This window comes from Anarhichas minor, unplaced genomic scaffold, assembly GCF_050575085.1.
Source record: "Anarhichas minor isolate MPS153535 unplaced genomic scaffold, ASM5057508v1 ptg000045l, whole genome shotgun sequence".
In the NCBI taxonomy this organism is placed as follows: Eukaryota; Metazoa; Chordata; class Actinopteri; order Perciformes; family Anarhichadidae; genus Anarhichas; species Anarhichas minor.
Genome location: NW_027466491.1, coordinates 3617047 through 3637464, shown reverse-complemented (window position 1 = coordinate 3637464; position 20418 = coordinate 3617047). Strand labels below are relative to the sequence as shown.

Genomic DNA, 20418 nt, shown 5'->3' with positions numbered 1-20418 from the left:
ATATCCCTTTTCAGTGAATGCTGTACATTGAGCGTGCATTGCTTGCAGCTATATGGGCCATTCTACCGAATTCGTTCAAAGTGCTGTCCCCCAACAAGAAAAACTATTTAACAAAACAATTAAGTATTCAGACATAGATATTCACTAAGAATGTGTTATGGTCTATTTAAACCCAAGGCATTAAATTAGATAGTGATAAGCTAAATATATACAAAATCATCATTTATAGGGTACTTTCTATTGTGAAGTAGATGTCCCCAACCCTGACATCTAAATTTCAATTTGATGTAATGATAAGTAATGTTTGTACTTTAAATGGTTCTGGATGAACAATTGTTATGTCTTCAAAAATAAAATTATTCTATTGACCACAAAACATTTGTGTTTGTAATATTCCCAACCTAAGGCATGTTATGAGTTAAGATTAAGCAATAAGGTTGAGGAAATATGATACAACCTTGCAAACAAAATACTGCGGTCACAACCGAAACAGTGCAGTCATTGCCGAAACACTGGATGTTTTGTAAAAAATAAAGTATATTGAGTTATCAACTAAAATGTTGTGATACTGATTGGTTTAATGTATGTTCAATTGTATCAATCATCAACTCTGGAATCAATATGATCAGTAATATGCATTTTACAAAGAAATATTGCATTTAGATTTTGATGAATTGTATAAATTGAACTTAGAAATTTGGTACAAATCTCATTTTTATTGATTTAATTGTGAAAACCTTCAAGACATATTTGTAAAAATACTCTTCAGAGAAGGGAAGGAAACACAATCTTAACAGGTTAATAATAATACCTTTTTACTATGGTGTATTACTATGTTTCGGTAGTGACAATTTTTGCGAGAGGAAAAACATTCCAACACAGTCTGAAAATACAATATAAAAATTGACGGTTCTTTTACTAGATATGTGTACTTTAGATATGGTACAATATATATACGGACAAAGTTTTGGGAATAAAACATACAAAATTTTAAAATATTTCCAACCTGACTTTGAACCAATTCGGTAGAATGGCCCATATACGGTCATATGATTACATGTAAATTTCCCTTTGCAGCAAGTTAAGCAAACTTCACACTTTATCATGTTTTTTGGAGACCAACCCAAATGTGAAAGCCACAGTTTTATTACCGGGTCAGTTGGGACACCTTGTTCTGGGTTAAAACTATCATTTAAATTGAAGAAATGAAATTCTCAATTTGAACGCCTTATATTCACAATGTTACTTATTCACAGATTTCTTTGAGAAAGGGGGGAAAAATAATTCTGACTGACTGCCACTTGAGTAAACATTCACTCAGCGATTTACCAGTGAATGTTATTCAACTAGAATAAGCCGTTGTCTTGTGTAAGTCTGTTTTTTGTTGTTTAAACAATACTGTCCCAACCGTCCCAGGGATAGAAACACTATCAACTTTTTCGTATATGGACTAACTAAAAACAGTATGATGGAAGAAAAATAACAGACGAGCCAAAAATGTACTCACATGCTGTAGCCTTCAATTGCGAAAGAAATGTGAGGAATAAGAAGAACGTCTTCAGTTTGGGTGTGAATCTGCAAACATTGAACCAGTTTGAGAGGATTGCATGCCCTAAAGACACAAACTGTCTTTCCATTCAATTATCCAAACCACAACAACATTCATGCTCACATTCACACCTACGGGCAATTTCGAGTCTCCAAATAACTTAAACTGCATGTCTTTGGACTGTGGGTGGTGTGAGGTGACAGTTGTTGTGAAATATCAAATAATATTGTAACAGCTGTGTTACGTCCGAGGGGCAGATCTGAGACTCAAGCGCAGACACAGACACTGGAGACGAGGAGAAGTTGAAAAATAAGGTTCTTTACTTAAAAAGTCACAAACAAAAACTCAAAGTGACTCCAACAGGGAGCGGGCAAAAATCCAAACAGAATACAAAAAGGCAAAGTCACAAAAAAGCAGGAGCAAACACTGGAGCACCGAGCAAACACGAGGGAGACACAAAACTGGAACTGACAGGGGAACGAACAAGGACGATCTGACAACCAGAACAGGGAAAGCAGGGGAGTATATATGTGTGTGGTGATGAGAAGATTGAAGGTAGCTGGGTGGACTGGGGAGGTGAGTAGGATGAGTGCAATCAGGGGAAACACACACAGAGACAGAGACACAGGAACACAGGGGGCAAAGCCTAAACCGTGACAAGCTGTCAAAACTGAAATATGGAAAATTACTGTATCATGCTTGCACGCTCACTTAACATCCTAGGGCCATATATGGGCTTAACATCAGGTAAAGGGAGAAGCTAATCTACGCAAACAAAACTAATAAGCAGCCGCGGCAGGATGCACATCCTGAAGCAAGGGCTATATAAACTGCACTCACATATCGCTTAACAGTTCTTGACTTTTAGAGCTTAAGAGACTCTTCTCGCTATCAGAACCTCCTCTCAGGAGAACACATAGCAAGTACCCGACGGTAAAGCGTTGGAAACATCCTTAATCGGAAATAGCATTATACTAAACAGAGCATTATAGATTCCCTTAAACCGGAACCCTCCTATCCAAGGAACAGATAAGCTTCAGCATATAAACTTGTACCTACTTGATTGTGGAACTAAAGACACTTGCTTTACCATAGTACTGCAAGGAACTTAGAATTAGAGTTTTCCTCTCTTTCTTTCCTACTCCCCCTTCGTCGTATCCAGGAGGGGCACCAGAGCTGTGTTGTCCGAGGTGAGTGTGTAATCTAATCTCGACTCGTGATTGGTCAAACTTACAAAACGTCGCTGAAGAAATCAAAAAGAAGATTGTTTACAGTGGGGTAGATCCACCCACAGGTTCTGCCTAAGTGTCCTGGTAGTTCCAGACGTCTGCCTAAATCCCACAAAGTGAACCTACGTGAACCGGACCCCTGCAGTTCAGCGTTAGCTGTTCTGAAAAACCTAAAAATCCTCCTTGAAATCGTTGCCCAACATTGATAAACCAATAGACTAATGCAGTAAGGAATCTAGGGGGGCGGGAGGCGATAGTTGCTATTGTGGGAGAGTACCTCTGGTGTCTAAATAGGGGCAAAGGTTTTGCTACAACCGGCCAGCCTCCCCGGAAGCCTGAGACACTGAGGGAAAATAACCAATAGTCAATTGTTGAAGAGAGAAAACGCAACACAGTGCTAGCCACTACACCACCGTGCAGCCCACAAACTGTCTGTTTGGGACCCCTTTCTCTGATCAGGCCTCTCCTTGTTCGAGCTTGGGTGGAGTCGGGTCATCAGGGAGATTTAGCTCACCTGCAAGACTTTATGAGATGGTGTCCACAAAAGTTTAGTTTGAGGTTCTTCTGTTGTCTTAAAGGTTGAGTTGTTAAACTGATTAAGTCAGTATGAGCACAAAGTTAACTGCAGAGGACATTGTTGAATAGTGTGTGTTTGCCACCCTAGTAAACAGAGTTCAGGTATGAATGGTCCATTGGTAATGCCATTCCAGGTCCTGTAAGCGGGGCCTTCTAAGACTGACAGAATGCGGATTTTGAAACTTCACTCAACAATACTGTCATGCACTTCCCCACAGTGTTGGAGGATTCCTGGCCTTCCTCAGCAGGCAGTTGGTTGACATGTGAGGGTCGTCAGCTGATTAAACTCACCTGCGCATGTAGGTTATAAATTAAAGCAAGGGAAATCCCAGCTTTTGCTGCACAAATTGACCAATCTTTTTTAATGTCTGTTGTGAATCCCCCCCAAGTTAATCAAAATTTAAAGCTAAATCACTGAAAGTCTCCTTTTAAAAATTGCTGCAATTGTTGAAAATATGCAACGTCAGGGTAGAGGGGCAACGCTGTGCCTTGCCTCAAAGGAAAATAAGACGCACAACCAAAATATTATTTGATTTATTCATTTTTTATTTATCTATCAATACCTTTAGTCAGTGAAATTAATTTAGACAAAACTCACTCAAGTTGGAGCACCCACATGCATTGTGAAAAGTGTTCAAGTAGAGCGGATAAGTGAGGCTGTTCTTTCAGTCTTCTTCTCCTCCACATCCATTTGGACCGGTGCCATGTAAGTCATGTGTGTGTCTGTTTCAGCGTCACTTATTCTTCTCAGCAGCCCCTTCTCAGACAACCACGAAGCAAAGCATGATACTACTAAAATAGTCGCCATGGTGGCGAGCATGATGGCAGTGCGAAAAGGGAGCAGGCGGTATCGGTGACCGTCCACCATCTTGTCCCACGGCAGGGGCAGGATGTCAGGAAGGCCTATCCCTGGTTCTCCCACCAGAGCTCTGAGCAGTAGTGCCAACACAAAGCCAGCACAGGCGCCGTAGTGGTTCACCCTCCGAGATAAGTAGAAGATGCATATCACCTGGGGAGCCATCATTGAGTAGAATACATCTGCACTGATGATCCAGAACAGATGAACAGACTTTGTTGTCATGGCCAGACCTGCTCCCATTATTCCACACAGGAGGATTGACCCTTTAACCACGATAATAATCAGTTTTTCTGATGCCTGAAATAGAGAAAGTCATCAAGGTATTTACTTCTATGAAACGAAAATATGGATCACACTATTGGTTTCCTATAAATTTAAATGTTGGATGCATGATTATATGTGAAATGCTTCCTCTTTCATGTCATTTCTACAATCTTGCTTCAATTCACCATCTGCAGTGCCAATTTTCCCTGCCTACCAGTAAAAAAAACAGCAAAGTGCTCAGTGCAGAATTTGACACGCAGTAAATCGTGTTGCTGCTGGCGGTCCCATTGTAAAGAATAAAAAATGTAAAAAGCCTCCGGTGGCTTAAGGTAACTATTTCACATAATTTAAGTCTCATGCACTTTTTAGAATGTGCCTGGGGCGATTCATTTGTTATATGTGTTTTTCTTTGTAACATTCAGTACTTTGAAATAAGTCCAAAAAAACCAAACATGCCACAATATGAGTAATGGTAATGTAAGATGTTACCCCTTTGTAGAAGATGTTCTTGAAGATATTTCGGCCCAGTTGGGAGGCGGAGGACAGAAGTGCAGAGTCAACCGATGACATCACAGAGGAAGCAAGTGCTCCCATACCAATCAGTGAGATGTAAAATGGGCAAAGATGCTGAAGGGCAATCGGCAAGATCATCCCGGCTTTGCCCTGTTCGTACGGGCTGGGAGAACCGTAGCTGGTCTCGTTCCAATCTGACAAAAATACAGTAAACACATCTAATTACAACAGACATATTAGTCACAGGGGTACATGGGTGGGATTTGGTGAGAGATGTTTGATTGTGTCGAATACATAACTACCTTAATACATTGTTGTAGATTATGTTTCACATTACTGTACAATTCCAATTTAGCAGACTCATTACTCATCACAGCTACTATAACACTGAAGACATTATTCCAAGATAGCAAAGACAATAGGAAGCTAATTAAATCTAGGTACTGGTAGATGCAGCTGCTGCCCCAATGACGAGTGACGGGATGGCAAGGATTGGGCATAATACTGCTGCAGCATAGCAGGTGATTTTGGCTTGAGCATCAGTGGCTGTGGACAGGACTCTCTGGTAGAAAGCCTGGTAGCAGATCCCTCCAATGGCCTTTGAGAGGAATACAAACCATGTTGGGGAAACGTCATGTTTGTTCTACAATAAGTGCTTAACTCAAGTATTAAAAAAATGGTTGTCCATGAAACACTTAAGGTAATGTGGTTTATGTCATCACAGTGCAGTCTTTCTTGTCAATCTTTCATATTTACTACAGAACAGGTTTTAGTGGAATAGCCTTTTTAAAGATACTTTGGGGCTGTTACAAGTGTTCATTACCATTAGCAATAAGTTATCCACCCAGCGACCTGCTTCTTCCGGCTTTAGCCTGCCGATCCATGGCTCCTGGTGCAGTTTGGTTACTGCAGCAAGAGTGATGTTGGCAGAGGAGGGGTTTGCCAGTATGAAAGGCACGCAGAGCCACTGAAATAGGGAGGAAAATATAATTGAGTGCCAAATACAGCATATTAGTCCCGCACTAGCTGTACAGCATTAAAGTCAAAGCACGTGCTGCGTTCTACTGAAACACGCTCACAATGACGATGCGAACGGGCTGATGGTCAGTAGCTATAAAATCATGCGTTAAATGCTTTGAATTCACTTAAAAATGTAGTGTTTGTACCAAGCCAACGAGCATCAAGCCAAGCTGGACGACATCAGTGTAGGCCACAGAGTACAGTCCTCCCATTAACGTGTAAAGGACTGCCACAGCAGCAGAGATGCCCACGGCCAGCGAGGAGGAGATATCCATGACCACGCCTATCGTCCCTCCTGTAACCATACAGACTGAGGTATGCACAACTTTCCAAAAACTCAAACTCAGATGCTTGTTTAAATACCATACTGACTCCAAACTCGACAGTTTTTTCTGTGTATATCTCAATGTATCTCATCTGTCATCTGCAGTGGTGCTGCATCATACTTATGTTAAAATGTCTCTCTGCAAGGACTTAGTTCATTAAGTTGTTTCTGACTTACCCAGTGCGCCAAGAATACATGCTATCCACAAGATATCGCCAATGAGAGCGGGAATGAAAAGGACAGCAGCGACAGCGTTGCCGTATTTCTCCTGAAATGGGTCCATGAGGGTGACATAATTCTTCGACCGAATAGGTTTGACAAAGAAGAGTGCACCTGAAGTTACCCAAACGGAAACATTTAAGTTAAGTTTTCGGTCTGACATATTAATCACCAGTAAAATGTCCTCTTTAGTGGTTATGTGATAATGTCCTTCTGTTTTCATTAGTATGTTCAGTAGTTGTAATTGACCTCACTCACCTATAACCAAATTTATGATGTAGGCAAGGGGTCCAGTGACCCACGCCAACCCCTTTGTTGGATCATAGACCACTTCAGCATTACCCAAAATATAGCCTCCTCCCACCCAAGTGGCTGCAAAACAACAGGACACATACAGGCAATATGAAAGAGATTTAATGAAACTAGGTCCACCAATTATAAATTGATGGAATTAAATAGATTAAAATTAAACATTTGCTTTGAGTCCCCTGATTTCAAAATAAATGTCCCTGAATGGCTTGCTCTTACAAACGCATAATGCCCCATTCAGTGAGTATGAGAATCTATGATGTTATTGTCACCATCATTATTTTTACCTGTCAGAGTACAGATGCTGACCCAGATGTTTAGGTTCCGCCCGCCAACCATAGTGACTTCACTGCGGTTCCCCGTGCACTTCTTCTCCTCACGTTTGGACTTCATGGATGCCCAGATACCCGTGCCCAGTATCATCATGTAAAACACTCCTATGGACACCAGTCCTGGCCAATTTACCGCCATCCTGCGAGTCTGTGGGGAAAGGACACAAACAAAATAACATTTTACATATCCCTTTTCAGTGAATGCTGTACATTGAGCGTGCATTGCTTGCAGCTATATACGGTCATATGATTACATGTAAATTTCCCTTTGCAGCAAGTTAAGCAAACATCACACTACACAACTTTTAAAGTAGTCAGATGGCCGTACTGTTCACACCACACAACCTACCATCTTGTAATCGGCAGTTGCAAAGTCATTGTGGTTTTCACACCACATGACTGAGCAGGGGTAATAAAAATAATTTATCCCCCCCAACAGATACAGATACAATTCATCATGTTTTTTGGAGACCAACCCAAATGTGAAAGCCACAGTTTTATTACTGGGTCAGTTGGGACACCTTGTTCTGGGTTAAAACTATCATTTAAATTGAAGAAATTAAATTCCCAATTTGAACGCAATTCAGCTATACAGCTATAACTCCATATAACACTATCAACTTTTTTGTATATGGAATAACTAAGAACAGTATGATGGAAGAAAAATAACAGAAGGCTGTAGCCTTCAATTGCGAAAGAAATGTGAGGAATAAGAAGAACGTCTTCAGTTTGGGTGTGAATCTGCAAACAGTGAACCAGTTTGAGAGCATTGCATGCCCTTAAGACACAAGCTGTCTTTCCATTCAATTATCCAAACTGCTTATCTTATTCAGGGTCGTGGGGCGCTGGAGCCGATCCCAGCTGACATTGGGCGAAGGTCGCCAGCTTATCGCAGGGCACATACAGAGACAGACAAACATTCACGCTCACATTCACACCTACGGGCAATTTCGAGTCTCCAAATGACCTAAGCTGCATGTCTTTTTGTTTGTATTTCTGCTGCTTGGGTTTATTGACGAACCATTGGTCTGATTTCCTTCCATTAAAGATAAAATATCACCCCTAAAATACTAAATTCAAACTTACTGCAAATAAATTATGAACACTTACTTGACATTCTTACTCTCTCAAGGTAAAACTCAAATTAGAATAGTATTTTCTCTCAAAATAATTATAAAAATGACTTTTTATCTACCTGTATTGCCTTTAGATAATGTGGAGAAGGGTAGACGTTTGAGTGGAGATCCTCAAAGCACACTGTGTAATGGCAAAATATATGTAAACCATGTGCTTCTAATCAAATGTGTATTTAAGTGTCTGCTGTGCAAAAATAGAAAGGGCAGAGTAAAACACGGCCCGCCCTTACTGTGAACTGTCGATAACACAGAACCACCTGATACCTGATTATCTGCTTCTGCCAGTTTCTAAAGAAAACTGAACCATTTAGATCAGTTATCTGGGAGGCCTACGCATGGAAGTTGAAGCCAGTCTTGTGTCACATGCAGACTCCCGCTCACTGCTTTCTTCTGGTTTGCACCTTCAGCATTCCTTTATGCATTTGAGTTATTTTTACCAAATTACCCTAGTTCTGCGTATAACTTTCATGTGGACTCCCATCAATAACTATTTTTTAAACTGCTTGTAAAAAAATGTCCTCACATGTCCTCTCATCACACTGTACACACTGTTCACTGTGATGACCACAGCCAGTGTACCAACAGTCCCACGTTGCTCTCAAGAACCCTGAAGTAATGAGAGGGTTAAGGAGCCTGTACCTTCATTTCAGCAGGTTGCTAATGCAGAGGTGTGTATAGATCACAGCTATTATTTTACTCTTGATAAGCTACTTTAGTCAGAGTAGATTATCATTTTCATTTAAATAATTGAACTGGATTGAATGCATATTAATTGCAAATATTAGATAGTCCACAATTCTAACAGCTTTACAGTAACAGTGGAAGTTAATATGAAGCCGTACAGTAACAGGGTTCAATGAAAACTAATCACTTTATTTGTACAGGCGATGGTTCTCGCTACTCTTGCTATCTTTGTTTTTATTTGACCAAAACTTTTGAAAATGAGACCTCGGTCTCGATGGATTTTGTCTAAATAAAGGTAAATATTAATAATAGAGCTGAAATAGTGATTAATAACTGAATAATAAATTAGTTGTTTGCTTAAAGTAAATGTCTTATCTCTTAATTTTCTTCTCAGAGTACACCAGGATGCTACATTTTAAAGCTCATATTAAAAATAAAATTCTCGGAGCCGACTACACAAACCTACAACAGCTTGTGGTTCAGAATCTCCCAAACCATCCGTCTTCTGAAGTAGGGCATGCGGTTCTGTGTGAATGTGATTGGCTCGTCTTTGGTAATGTAATCTGCATATTTGCATGTGAACATTCCACAGTCGCCACCATTCATCTGCTGTGGGATTTCATTGCGCTTTTTGCTGTGCAGAGTCCAGCCTACGGTATCCAGTTCCTTCATATGCATCATTTGCTCTGTTAGATTTGAGCATCCTCGAAGAAACAGGGGAAATGATTCCAATGCTTTAATATCTTCACTTTTAACAGGCGTCCAGCTGAGAATCTTTTCCATAAATACGCAGATGCAATTTTGTATTCGTTTCCAAAGTGCTCTGCTAGAAGACTTTTGGCCCGGTGGTATCCCTGATCTGAAGGTAGATGTTGACAACCAAGTCTCTTGGCTGCCCCCTGGTGTATTGTTCGAGAAAGTGTAAACAGTCGCTCCAATTAGTTGTCTTCTCCTCCACTCCATTTTCAAAAGCTCTGATGAAAGACCTGTACTGAAGAGGGTCTCCATCAAACACAGGAATATTTCTTACAGGAAGGACAGAGCACAGATTTTGCTGGACCAGCAGAGCAGCGATGTCATTTTGTCTCTCTTGCATCATAGGTAGGCACTCCGAGATCCATCTCTTCCAGAAGAGTTCAGCCATGTACTGTATTTGCTTCCACCTTTTCCTGATGTATAGATCACTTTGATCAAATAGTCCTGGTGGCATGATTGGTTTGCCCTTCAACATTAGAATATGGTTTGGTGTGAGAGCTTCGAGGTCATCTGGCTCATCTGAGACTTTTGTGATGGGTCTGTCATTTAGAATTGCTTCAACCTCACAGAACTCATGGTCTGGAGCCCTTCATCGTCCAGAATTTGCTGTTGCAGAACTGAGGTGAGAACACCTTTCACTGAACGAATCAGGCGCTCCCAGATGCCGCCTTGATGGGAAGCTGCTGGTGTGTTATTTTGCCATGATTCAGAACAGCCAGACTTTCCTTCAGCTCCCGGTTGGCTCCAACAAAGTTTGTGCCATTATCCGACCCGATAGTGGAGACTGCACCTCGTCTACAGATGAACCTTCGTACTGCATTTATACAGGAGTCTGTGTCTAGTGTATATGCCACTTCCAAGTGCACAGCACGACTGGTAAGACAGGTGAAAAGCACTCCATATCTCTTAAGATGACTTCTTCCTCTTTTAACATTAATGGGCCCAAAATAGTCAACTCCAACATTTGTAAAAGGAGCTTTATCAGGCAACACTCTCTCCTCCGGCAAGTCTGCCATCTTCAAAGGGCCGGTTGTAAATGTAAGACTGTATAAATGTAACTACTCCTAACATATTGGTAAATAACTGTCTCTGCATTTGATTATTGTTTATTCAAGTGTTAAAATATTGTACATGCAGTATATAAATGTAAAAATATATTCAAGCACATTTCTGTCATAACTTAAATCCTTTGTAGGGTGTAGGGTGTAGGGTAACCAGCCAAAGAGCTGCTTCTATGACTGTGTTTAAGTATCTCATAATTTCAACTATGGGGATATTTTTATTATCAAGTCCAACTTTAAATTATTATTAATATTTTTATTTTTATTTTTTTTAAATATCTGGCAGATTCGCGGGCCACATAAAATGACGTGGCGGGCCGGATCCAGCACATATAGAGACACATAGAGACACATTCACACCTACGGGCAATTTCGAGTCTCCAAATAACCTAAGCTGCATGTCTTTGGACTGTGGGAGGAAGCCGGAGAACCCGGAGGAAACCCACGCTGCAACGGGGAGAACGTGCAAACTCCACACAGGACCACCCGGGATCGGGGATCGAACCCGGGTCCCTCTTGCTGTGAGGTGACAGTGCTAGCCACTACACCACCGTGCAGCCCTTTAAAACTCTAACTCCTGTTTCAGTTTTTGGTTATTTTGACGTCCCGCTATTCGAGCCAATCAGAATATTATATGCTGAATTAGTCACGCTAAATGCACGATATGTATAGACAAAACGGATGCTATGTAACTTATATCGTTGTCACTTTTGAGCACCGACTGATTGAACATAAATCCTCATGTAGGACCCGCTTCAAGGCTGCAGTTAAATCTTTCACAAGACAAACCAGTAAACCAGTTATGTGCTGCCATTTATTTTTCTGCAAAACACCAAAAACAGTTATATCGCTTGATGGCTTGTATACACGGCAGCTCACAATAGCAGAAGGTAATGGAGTAGATACGATTCACAGCACATTTGCATAAAGTTTACTGTGTCCAAGCTAAATAAAACTGATCATACTTTCTTGTGCTGCAGCAATATCACGGCACCTACGGCTGGAAAAAAGTGCGCCTATCTTCACTCTCAAACAAAAGCGGAGGAATCGTAAGGTTAACAGTTGAGGGTTACATACAAAGAGTGATAAAGGTCATTTTGAATCTCTACAGTTTCCACAAAGATAAAATGTTTCCTAGAGACACTACAACATTTTGTTACATTATACAAATTATCCAAAGTCACATGCACTGAAATATTTTGTGTTGTATTGTTAACATGATGCACATTATTTTGTAATTACAATGATCACCAGTAATTAACAACTGCAAAAATAATAAGGAGATGATCTTGTATCTCTCAAAATGTGCCAGCTTAGGGTAACTTGATTTCCTAAAACTCATTTTGTCACATGTGAAAAACAGTACTGATTACTCGAGATGCTCCAGCTGGCCGGGAAAAGACTTGAGGCCACCGATCATAACTCAAAGTAATCTTTAAAACTGCTGATGAGAAGAAAGAAAATTATTCTAACATCATTCTAAAAGTGTTTTCACTACCCAGACCATCATATTTACCTGATCTCCACCACAAGCTAACAAACCTTGAAATAACTTGAAGCCTTTGAAAATGACCCGGTCCAAAGGGACATGTCCGCAGTAGCTATCTGACTTAGTTCATCTTGATTATATCGGTGATCCGTACACCAGCTCTGGAACTCCTAATCCGAGCCTCCCTATTCAATACAAAATGGTGTTTCTTTGATTAATAATCGTCGCTGCCCTCTTCTTCCTCATCGTACTTCCTCTTGAGCGAGTGCTTCTTGTGCTTACCCCGGTGTCTCCGCTTACCGGCGAACTCGGGGTTTGCGTCCCGCAGGTGCAGCTGCTCGTGCTTCTTCAGGAGGCCCGGGACGGAGAATCCCTTCCCGCACGTTTCACACGTCCAGGGCTTCTTGCACGTGTGAGTCCGTTTGTGGACGTTCAGGTGGGACGCCAACTTGTAGGTCTTCCCGCACACGTCGCAGCTGAACGGGCGCTCGTTGGTGTGCAACCGGATGTGGACCTTCAGATTCCCGACCTGGGTGAAGGTCTTCTCGCAGATGGAGCACCGGTAGGGCCGCTCCCTGGTGTGGATCCTCAGGTGAACCCTCAGGCAGTACTTGCTGGAGAACTTCTTCTGGCAAACGGGGCACGGGATCTTCGCTTTGGGCACGTGGTCCTGCTGGTGCCTCTTCAGGTCGGACAGGTAGACGAAGGTCTTGCCGCACTGGGAGCAGAGGTACTGGCGGTCGCCGATGTGGTAGCCCATGTGCCTCTTCAACAAGCTGGGCACGAGGAACCGCTTCCCGCAGCGCTCGCACATGTGAGGCCGGTCTCGGGTGTGCCAGCGCTCGTGGTTCGACAGCTTGAACGCCGTCGGGAAGCTTTTGCTGCAGTGCTTGCAGGGGAACGTCATCTGGCTCGTGTGGCACTCCATGTGCCGTTTGAAGTAGGTGGACTGCGTGAAGCCCTTGTTGCAGATGTTGCAGTAGAAGGGCTTCTGGCCGCTGTGGGCCAGCATGTGCTTCGTCAGGCTCTGCAGCTTGTTGAAGCACTTCCCGCACTGGCCGCAGGCGTACGGTCGCGCCGTGCTGTGGGTCTTCAGGTGGTTGTTGAGGAACGCCTGCGTTCTGAAGCTCTTGCTGCACGCCGGGCACGCGAATGGCTTCTCGCCCGTGTGAATGCGCTCGTGGTCCATGAGCTTGGACTGATACGGGAAGCTCTTGTCGCACACGCCGCAGGTGAATCTGTCAGCCGGGGGCCGGATCTGCTTTTTTCTTCGAATGCTGGGCTTCATGTCGTCCCCTGCGCCGAACCTGGCAGGCGGGAGCGGCGGCAGGGCCGGGAGGGAGAGCGAGTTCGTGGCAATCTGCGACACCCACTGATGCAACGTGACCCGCTGGGTCTGAGGCTTTTGGCCGTCTTTCGCTCCCGCGTTGCCTGCACTGTGTGCGGGTTTGATCGGCATTTGAACTACCCGGAAGGGGATGGATTTCAAGGGAGGCCGCTGTGATTCTGCCGCTTCTGGCGCCGCGCCTTCCCCTGTGCTTTGCAGAGTCGTGGCAGGCTGTTCCTGTGCAGAACCTTTCTCTTGCACCACATTCTCCCCCTGAGCTGCTGTTGGGACACTCTTTTCCTTTTCAGCAGCGTCGTTGGCTGATTTATGAGCGTGTCGCCCTCTCCCCTGTGGTCCAGCAGCTGGGTCTGCCGGGCTGTCGGAGGCGTCCGACATCACTCCCGGGTCTTCAGTGTCACTGAGGGGGGCCGGGGTGGGTTCAGGGACCTCTAGTCGCTTTGGTGACTCTGGTGGCGGCGGCGGCGGAGGTGGTGGTTCTACTGGTTTGGGCCGGAAGGCGAGTGAAGAGAGCACACAGTTTCCCACAGAGGATGAGATTGTTGCTGCACAAATGGATAAAGGCTTCGTCAAATTCATTTTTCACCGTATTAACTTATCAATCTTTAATGATTTCCTTTATCTTTCTGTGTGTGTTCATGAACCTGAACTGTACCTTTAACACCAAGGAGTCCCTTGGACTGCTGGTGCAGGAGGAGCGTCTTCAGGTCCCCGGTGTCGGGGATGAAGCCTCCACATGCCTCCAGGACAGAGGGCTCCGCCGAGATCATGGTACCAAGCTGAGGTACAGAGGCAGGAAATGGAAACAATGAATGAGTTAAGAGTATAGTTTTCTTTTTACCTCTTAGGTTGGATCACGTGTTATATATACATACCTGGGAGAGATTGGGAACAGGAAGAACTTGCTCCAGCTTGCACACCAGACCTGCGGTCAGGGCCTGCAGCGCCGTGTCAAACTTTGTGCCGTACTGAACAGGGAACACATCCTGCAGGGAGAGAAATGTGTTGGAGTTTCACGTCACTGTGACTGAAACCGTGAGAAAATGAGATAGAGGAATTGAATGTGCTTTATCTCCACATGCTCTGAGTTTCACATCCTAATGAGCTGCAAGCGTGTACTTCAAACAGGAAAATGGCAACCAGCAACCACATTAAGACAGATGTGGAACAATAAAATAAATGCACACCATCTGGAATAAAAGACAAAGTAATAATGATAATAAAAGATGCCGATACCTGGAAGAAGCGCTTCCTTTCAGCTGGGTTTTTAAGCAGATTCTGGACCAGCACCATGAAGTTTGTTTGAGATTTCTCCACTTCTGCATCCTTCTGTAACACAGCAAATACTGTGTTAATACTTAATTCACACATTAGGATTGTAGAGTCTAGTGTGTTGAACAGAATTAAATGCAAGCCGTATATAAAAAAAAGTTCCCCTTCTTACCCCTAAAGATGAAGAGACCTTCAACTTATTTATGAGGGTTTGAATAGCCCTGGAATCTGGTGGTCCGTCTTTGTGAAGCAGATCCAAAATGATCTACAGTAGAAAACACAAGTTATGGATCTGCATATCTGCTGTAAACACAAACAATAACTCTGCTGTTTTGATGCTAAAAAAAACAAATCTCACCCTGGCTCGCAGCCCCAGGATGAGCTGGGCGGTCTGCTTGAAGGTGATGAGATCGGGAACAGTCTGCGTCACCATGGTCACAAACTCCTCCACTTTGCCGTACTGCTTGACGTTCCTCTGCCGTATGACCTGCCATATGTACGAGTACGTCAGCTGCAGAGGGGACGCCATGAGGCGGAGGGAGGACAGGGGAAGGGAACCTCCACCACCTGTGTGGAACATAACACAAAGGTAGCATCAGCACATCTACACGTGTTTATTAGCTTTAACTTGTGCACTCTATTTCACTTATTTCTATTTTGAACTTGGTGTGTTTCTGTTTCAATGCAGTGCAACTAACTTATAGTTAAATGTACTGTAAATGTCCCCCCTCTATCAGTGATAATGTCCATTGGGTTCGTATACTGGGTGTCTTAATACAAACTACCAGCAACAGACCATGCTATGCAGGGGGAGCCTTTAGCGGCTGTAGGGGGCGCTGCAATGCTAAACCCTGCTTTGATCGCTTGCAGATAAGCTGTGCAGATGGGTTGAAAGTGTGCACGTTTGCGTGTGCACGCGAAGTAGTGGGGAGAACGAGCGCCAAACTCTAACGTTAGCAGAGTTAAGATTCAAACTTCCAGTCGGCTGTGTGCTGTCACCGGTTCATCACTGTTGATATTTAACGCGATGGAGCGCTCGATCGGGACATCCGGAGGGGAGGATGGTCTAATTTTAAAAAAACCAAGCCGCCTGGACTGTCCCCGCTAAAGCTTTTGGCTAGCTAACCACCAAACATCGCCAAAATAACCAAACAGACTTTAATACACGCACGTTGACTTGTGATTAAAAGCAAGCAGTCAGTTTACGGCAGCAGATGTCGTTTGTTGTGGCTCATTTTCTCACCGCCAGCTACTGTTAGCGTGCTAACGTTAGCTTAGCAACTTACCCGCGGTATCAGATCGTTTCTCCATTCTGAGCCCAGGGTGTGGAGCTAATTCATGAGCTATAATCAAGCGAGTGCACAAATAGGCCAGGCAATGTTACAGTTTACCCCGCAATATAATGTTTTAAAGTAGATAACCGTCTTTCTCCCGACAGTCAAGCCAGGAAGAATAATGGCGACCGCTGGGGAGCGGCTTTCCAAAACAAAAGCCGGAGTGTTTCCGGCGGATGTTCATATATAAAATAAAAGCAGTGTTTTGAATTTGCTGCGAAGGCGCAAAAAACACGGAAAAGCAATTGGTTATATGAATTATGATGGTTATGACTTAGTTCATACCGTATTTGACCTATAATAATGATATTCCTGCCTTGTTGAGGGGTTCAGTGTATGCACTCGTCCTTTTACATGTCTAAATTAAGTTTTACTAAAAACAAGTAGTCCAATGAAAAGGAGTTACAGTACTACAAGATCCAGCTCAAAAGCATTGCTCCATGTGTTGCATAACAAACACAAATGCAGTTGTAATATCACCAAAACATTTTATTGATGCTGTCGATTATCGTCTTTCAAATGACATCAAAGTTCATGGAGAACTGAGTAAATGACCTGACAATGAATACATTGAAGTTTGATATCTGTTCTGAGATCTGTACATGCACAAATATGTCACTTCAAAAACCAAGAATGGAGGACTTTTATCAAGCCCCTTTCCATCTGGTTAACTGAACCTAAACATTCTTTTATTTAAGGTAGTATTGTGTATTGTTCTATTCTTTTAATTAAAATGATGTCAAGGACACATTCAGACTTGACGTTTCACTGTTTTGCTGACAACAATAATATGTACCATTATATACCGTATATTTTTTACATTGTTGACAAATAGTCATAAAACATACATACAATACTGACATTTTGCTCATGGGCCATTTGCAGGGGGTAGACTAAATAATGTAAACATTTCACATAAAGGGACATTGACCAAATCACCATTTGTAATCTGCTACAACTTATTGTAGCAAGCTTTGCAATGCTGATTTAGTTACATCAAGGTCCTAATGTGTTTTCACAGAATGTTCACAGTATTTTGTCCACCCGCTTTACATTCGTGACTTGAACCGGTCCATTATATATTTGCAACATTAGAATTGTAGAAAAAGTTGGTTATATTTTGTAAGTGGTGTATCTTGTAACAAAATAACTTAAATATCTCAAATACAATACAAATACACGTTTTCACAAAATACAGACATTCAAATTATACAAGTTGTTCACCAGAATGACAAGAAAACAGTTGTAGACCTGAAAACAGTTTAATAAAGGTACATCTTCCCACATTTCATTGATGAGTTTTGAACGTAAATCTTTCGAATACAGAAAACTGTTATTGAAATACTAACCATCCTCTGGAGATGAGGCTACATTGCCTGCGGTTGGGAAAGATTCTTAGCCTGTTGATTCATAGGGATCTGCCGACATCAGTCGTGTTTGTAACTGGCATTTCCTCCAGCCTACGGCCACTTCTTTTGTGGCAAGAACAAGCCCTCCTTATGCTTCTCGCTGAGCTCATCCGTCCATCCAGCCATCTATCCCCATCTCCCTCACTATCCCTCGTCCTGTCCGCCCATCCCTCGCTCTGACACATACAGTACAAGAGCGCTCTCACTCGGGGAGTCATGTTCTCATGACTGAACATGATTGACTCAGTGAATAAGGCATTAAAAACACACTTGCTGTGGCCGAGCAGCAGCTGTAGATCACTGGGCAACAGCTTTGAGACACAATGACGGGATTCAAAGGGCCTCTGCTGGTGGCTACCGGCCATCTGGTCAGATCTTTGATACACAAAGTGGGACGCTTGTTGAAGTGTTGTTTGCGACGAGAAGGTTTGCAATTTGTGACAGATCAGAATAATGTCAACAAGTACAAGACAAGCTGCAGTAGATCACATGCAGCTTCTCTAATCGAGCTTTTACCTCCTATGCATGTACTTCTTTGCATTTACCCCTAATGCGTTTCAGTAGAAGCCCGAACACAGGAGCAGGTTTGGGAACAGTGTGTTGACTCTTGACTCTACAACAGTAAAAGGACAAAGGTCTCTGTAACCATCGGGACACAGCCAACAAATTGATGACGGGATTTCAAACTCAGAATGAAATCTTCCCAAACAGTGTGGTATCATTTGGATGTGAGCCTCCAGCGGTACGTTTGATGACAGCTCAAAACTGGAGAATTGGCAACACCCTGAATAGCAACGGTTGAGAGTGGCAGCAATGAAAAAAAAAAAAAATAAAAAAAACTTGATCTGCTCAGAGAAGGCACGCCAGATGCCGCTAAACACTGGCCAAGACGAGACAATTAATGTACTTCACCAGCCATTTGGGGACATAACCAGCCATTGTGTAGTGAGTTCTTCCTCTGGTTCCAAAAAAAAAAAAAAACCCTCTTTGGATGGTTAAGTGCTAGAAGTGCCCGGGCAAGCTGCCTTCACAGCAGGTGAGTTTTCTCTCGTAGCTCGGGTCCATGCACTCAGATGAGTGAAAGCAGAGGAAGAGTGTCAGACCACACTGGGTTATCCAGCAGGCTGCTGCCACTAACAGAATAACCTGGAGAGCGAGTTGTTATACTGCGGTCCAGATTTCCCTCTTGTATTAATCATGCTTCATCCGCTCTCATGTTCAGGGATTGCCTCCCCCACTGGCTGAGTGTCAGCAGCGTGGGTGAGTGTCTGAAGTGGGATGGAGACAGACACAGTTGGGATCATGTCAGAAGGGACCATTTGGCTATTTTCAGTGTTGCACACTGCTAAAAGCCTCCCAGACTTGACCTAAAAAAAAAGAAAAAGAAAAAAGGATTAAAAAAAATAAATAAATCACACTCACAATCTGAACAGTGTTCTTAAATCCTGTTTTCTATGCTAAACAAATGACAGATACTAAATCTCTCCAAAGCGGAAGTCATTACATTAGGTATCAACAGCCTCAAAGTACTGCTGAATATTTGATGAGCACTTGTTAATTTTTACAAGAATTGCCTTCCTGGAAAAGTGCTCACCAAAGTGAAGGCACATTATCATGTGGTCATTATTTGGCTGACCCACAGAAACCAAAAGGCACAAGAGAGTGTAGTTGATGGAAATTATACCGCCAAGGATGGAAATTTTAGATGGGGGGGCTCTTAGGGTCTCCTGGTCTTAAAAACCCCAAGAGAACTACTATAATTTGAGCTGTACACAAACTGAATAACTTATTGTGAAATGGCTTCCAGCACAACTTTTCATTCTTGAAGAAGCCGGGAGGCCATGCTGAAATAGCAAGTTGTATAAGTTGCAATAATAGCTCATTGTGGTGTATAATTTATTCATGCCTTATGAGTTTGACATTATTGCCCTTTTATACATACATGCAATTATCCGCCTGGATAGTGTGATGACTGTGTTCCAATGTACTCAATGAAGGAACACAAAAGGAGCTTTTACAATTGCAGGAAAACTGTCTGCAGACAGGCTAGCACCTCCAATGCTCACAATGACAATGCTAACATATGGACGTTTAGCAGGTGTGTTTACCGTCTTCACCATCCTAGTCTGATGCTAAAGAATCATAGTTTGCTTGGACCATTTAAAGTTGAGACCTGATGATGGTGCTGGTTGAAAGCTTTTCATGTTACAAGAAAAACATACTCTCTGTATCTCTATAAAGTAGTTATTTTCAGCTGGTTCACTTACTTACCAGGTACACGATGAGAACAACACAAGCTGTGAAGGGGATGAGAGCCAGAAGCAAGGGAGTTCTCTTGGACCAGCTGTACTCGCGACCCTCCTCCCGACCCCCTGGAAGACGGAAATATGATTGGAACTTTCGCAGACGAGAGTTACACTGTAGAAATCTGATGGTGGGTTCGCCAAGTAGAGACGATTCGATCACTCACGAATACTGACTTTTCTTCCATTGTGAGATAATAAGAACATACTAAGCATGCTTTCACACGTACTAGCTGCATGAGACTTTTAATGATTACATAATTCCTTAAATTATCTGAATTGACTGTGTGTTCAAGCTTACATACTTGGTTCCTATCCCCAGCTGTGTGTCCTTGACCCTGAATCAATATCTGCCCACTAATAGGCCACTAAGCTGCTTTAGCCATTAAATATTTAAAATGCTAATGAATGGTTGTACCTGGTGTTTGTTGTGG

General features: G+C 42.8%; 3 protein-coding genes across 20 annotated transcripts in view; 1 reads left to right on the top strand and 2 right to left on the bottom strand.

The window, feature by feature from the left end:
* The first annotated feature begins 309 nt into the window (after positions 1 to 309).
* The window catches only part of asb15b (ankyrin repeat and SOCS box containing 15b), a 28172-nt gene continuing 8063 nt past the window's right edge, over positions 310 to 20418 (top strand). For 4 of the 13 annotated variants that reach the window (XM_076111717.1, XM_076111705.1, XM_076111718.1 and 1 more), the window contains exons 1-3: positions 312 to 10647; positions 11119 to 15527; positions 19956 to 20115. The gene's annotated coding sequence lies outside the window, so the exon portion shown is untranslated. Of the gene's footprint in view, positions 10648 to 11118; positions 15528 to 19955; positions 20116 to 20418 lie in introns of all 13 variants that reach the window. The other 9 variants (XM_076111716.1, XM_076111714.1, XM_076111711.1 and 6 more) reach the window with 9 other exon arrangements.
* LOC142971091 (high affinity choline transporter 1-like) lies at positions 3880 to 9744 on the bottom strand. Of its 6 annotated transcripts, none has more exons than XM_076111698.1 (9): positions 9482 to 9744; positions 7151 to 7343; positions 6813 to 6926; positions 6513 to 6668; positions 6157 to 6305; positions 5814 to 5957; positions 5435 to 5588; positions 4967 to 5184; positions 3880 to 4510 (listed from the first exon to the last, which is right to left on the bottom strand). In XM_076111698.1, the coding sequence occupies exons 1-9, from the start codon at positions 9590 to 9592 to the stop codon at positions 3989 to 3991; spliced, it is 1761 nt and encodes a 586-aa protein (XP_075967813.1). In that variant the 5' UTR covers positions 9593 to 9744; the 3' UTR covers positions 3880 to 3988. The 6 variants fall into 6 exon arrangements, with proteins under 6 accessions (XP_075967813.1, XP_075967817.1, XP_075967816.1 ...); XM_076111702.1 differs by having other exon boundaries at positions 9478 to 9600; XM_076111701.1 differs by lacking the exon at positions 9482 to 9744 and adding an exon at positions 8391 to 8549.
* On the bottom strand, positions 11633 to 16453 carry LOC142971089 (uncharacterized). Its single transcript, XM_076111693.1, has 7 exons — positions 16225 to 16453; positions 15297 to 15505; positions 15111 to 15203; positions 14903 to 14995; positions 14542 to 14652; positions 14322 to 14445; positions 11633 to 14211 (listed from the first exon to the last, which is right to left on the bottom strand). Exons 1-7 carry the CDS (start codon positions 16247 to 16249, stop codon positions 12536 to 12538), a joined length of 2331 nt encoding a protein of 776 aa, XP_075967808.1. The 5' UTR covers positions 16250 to 16453; the 3' UTR covers positions 11633 to 12535.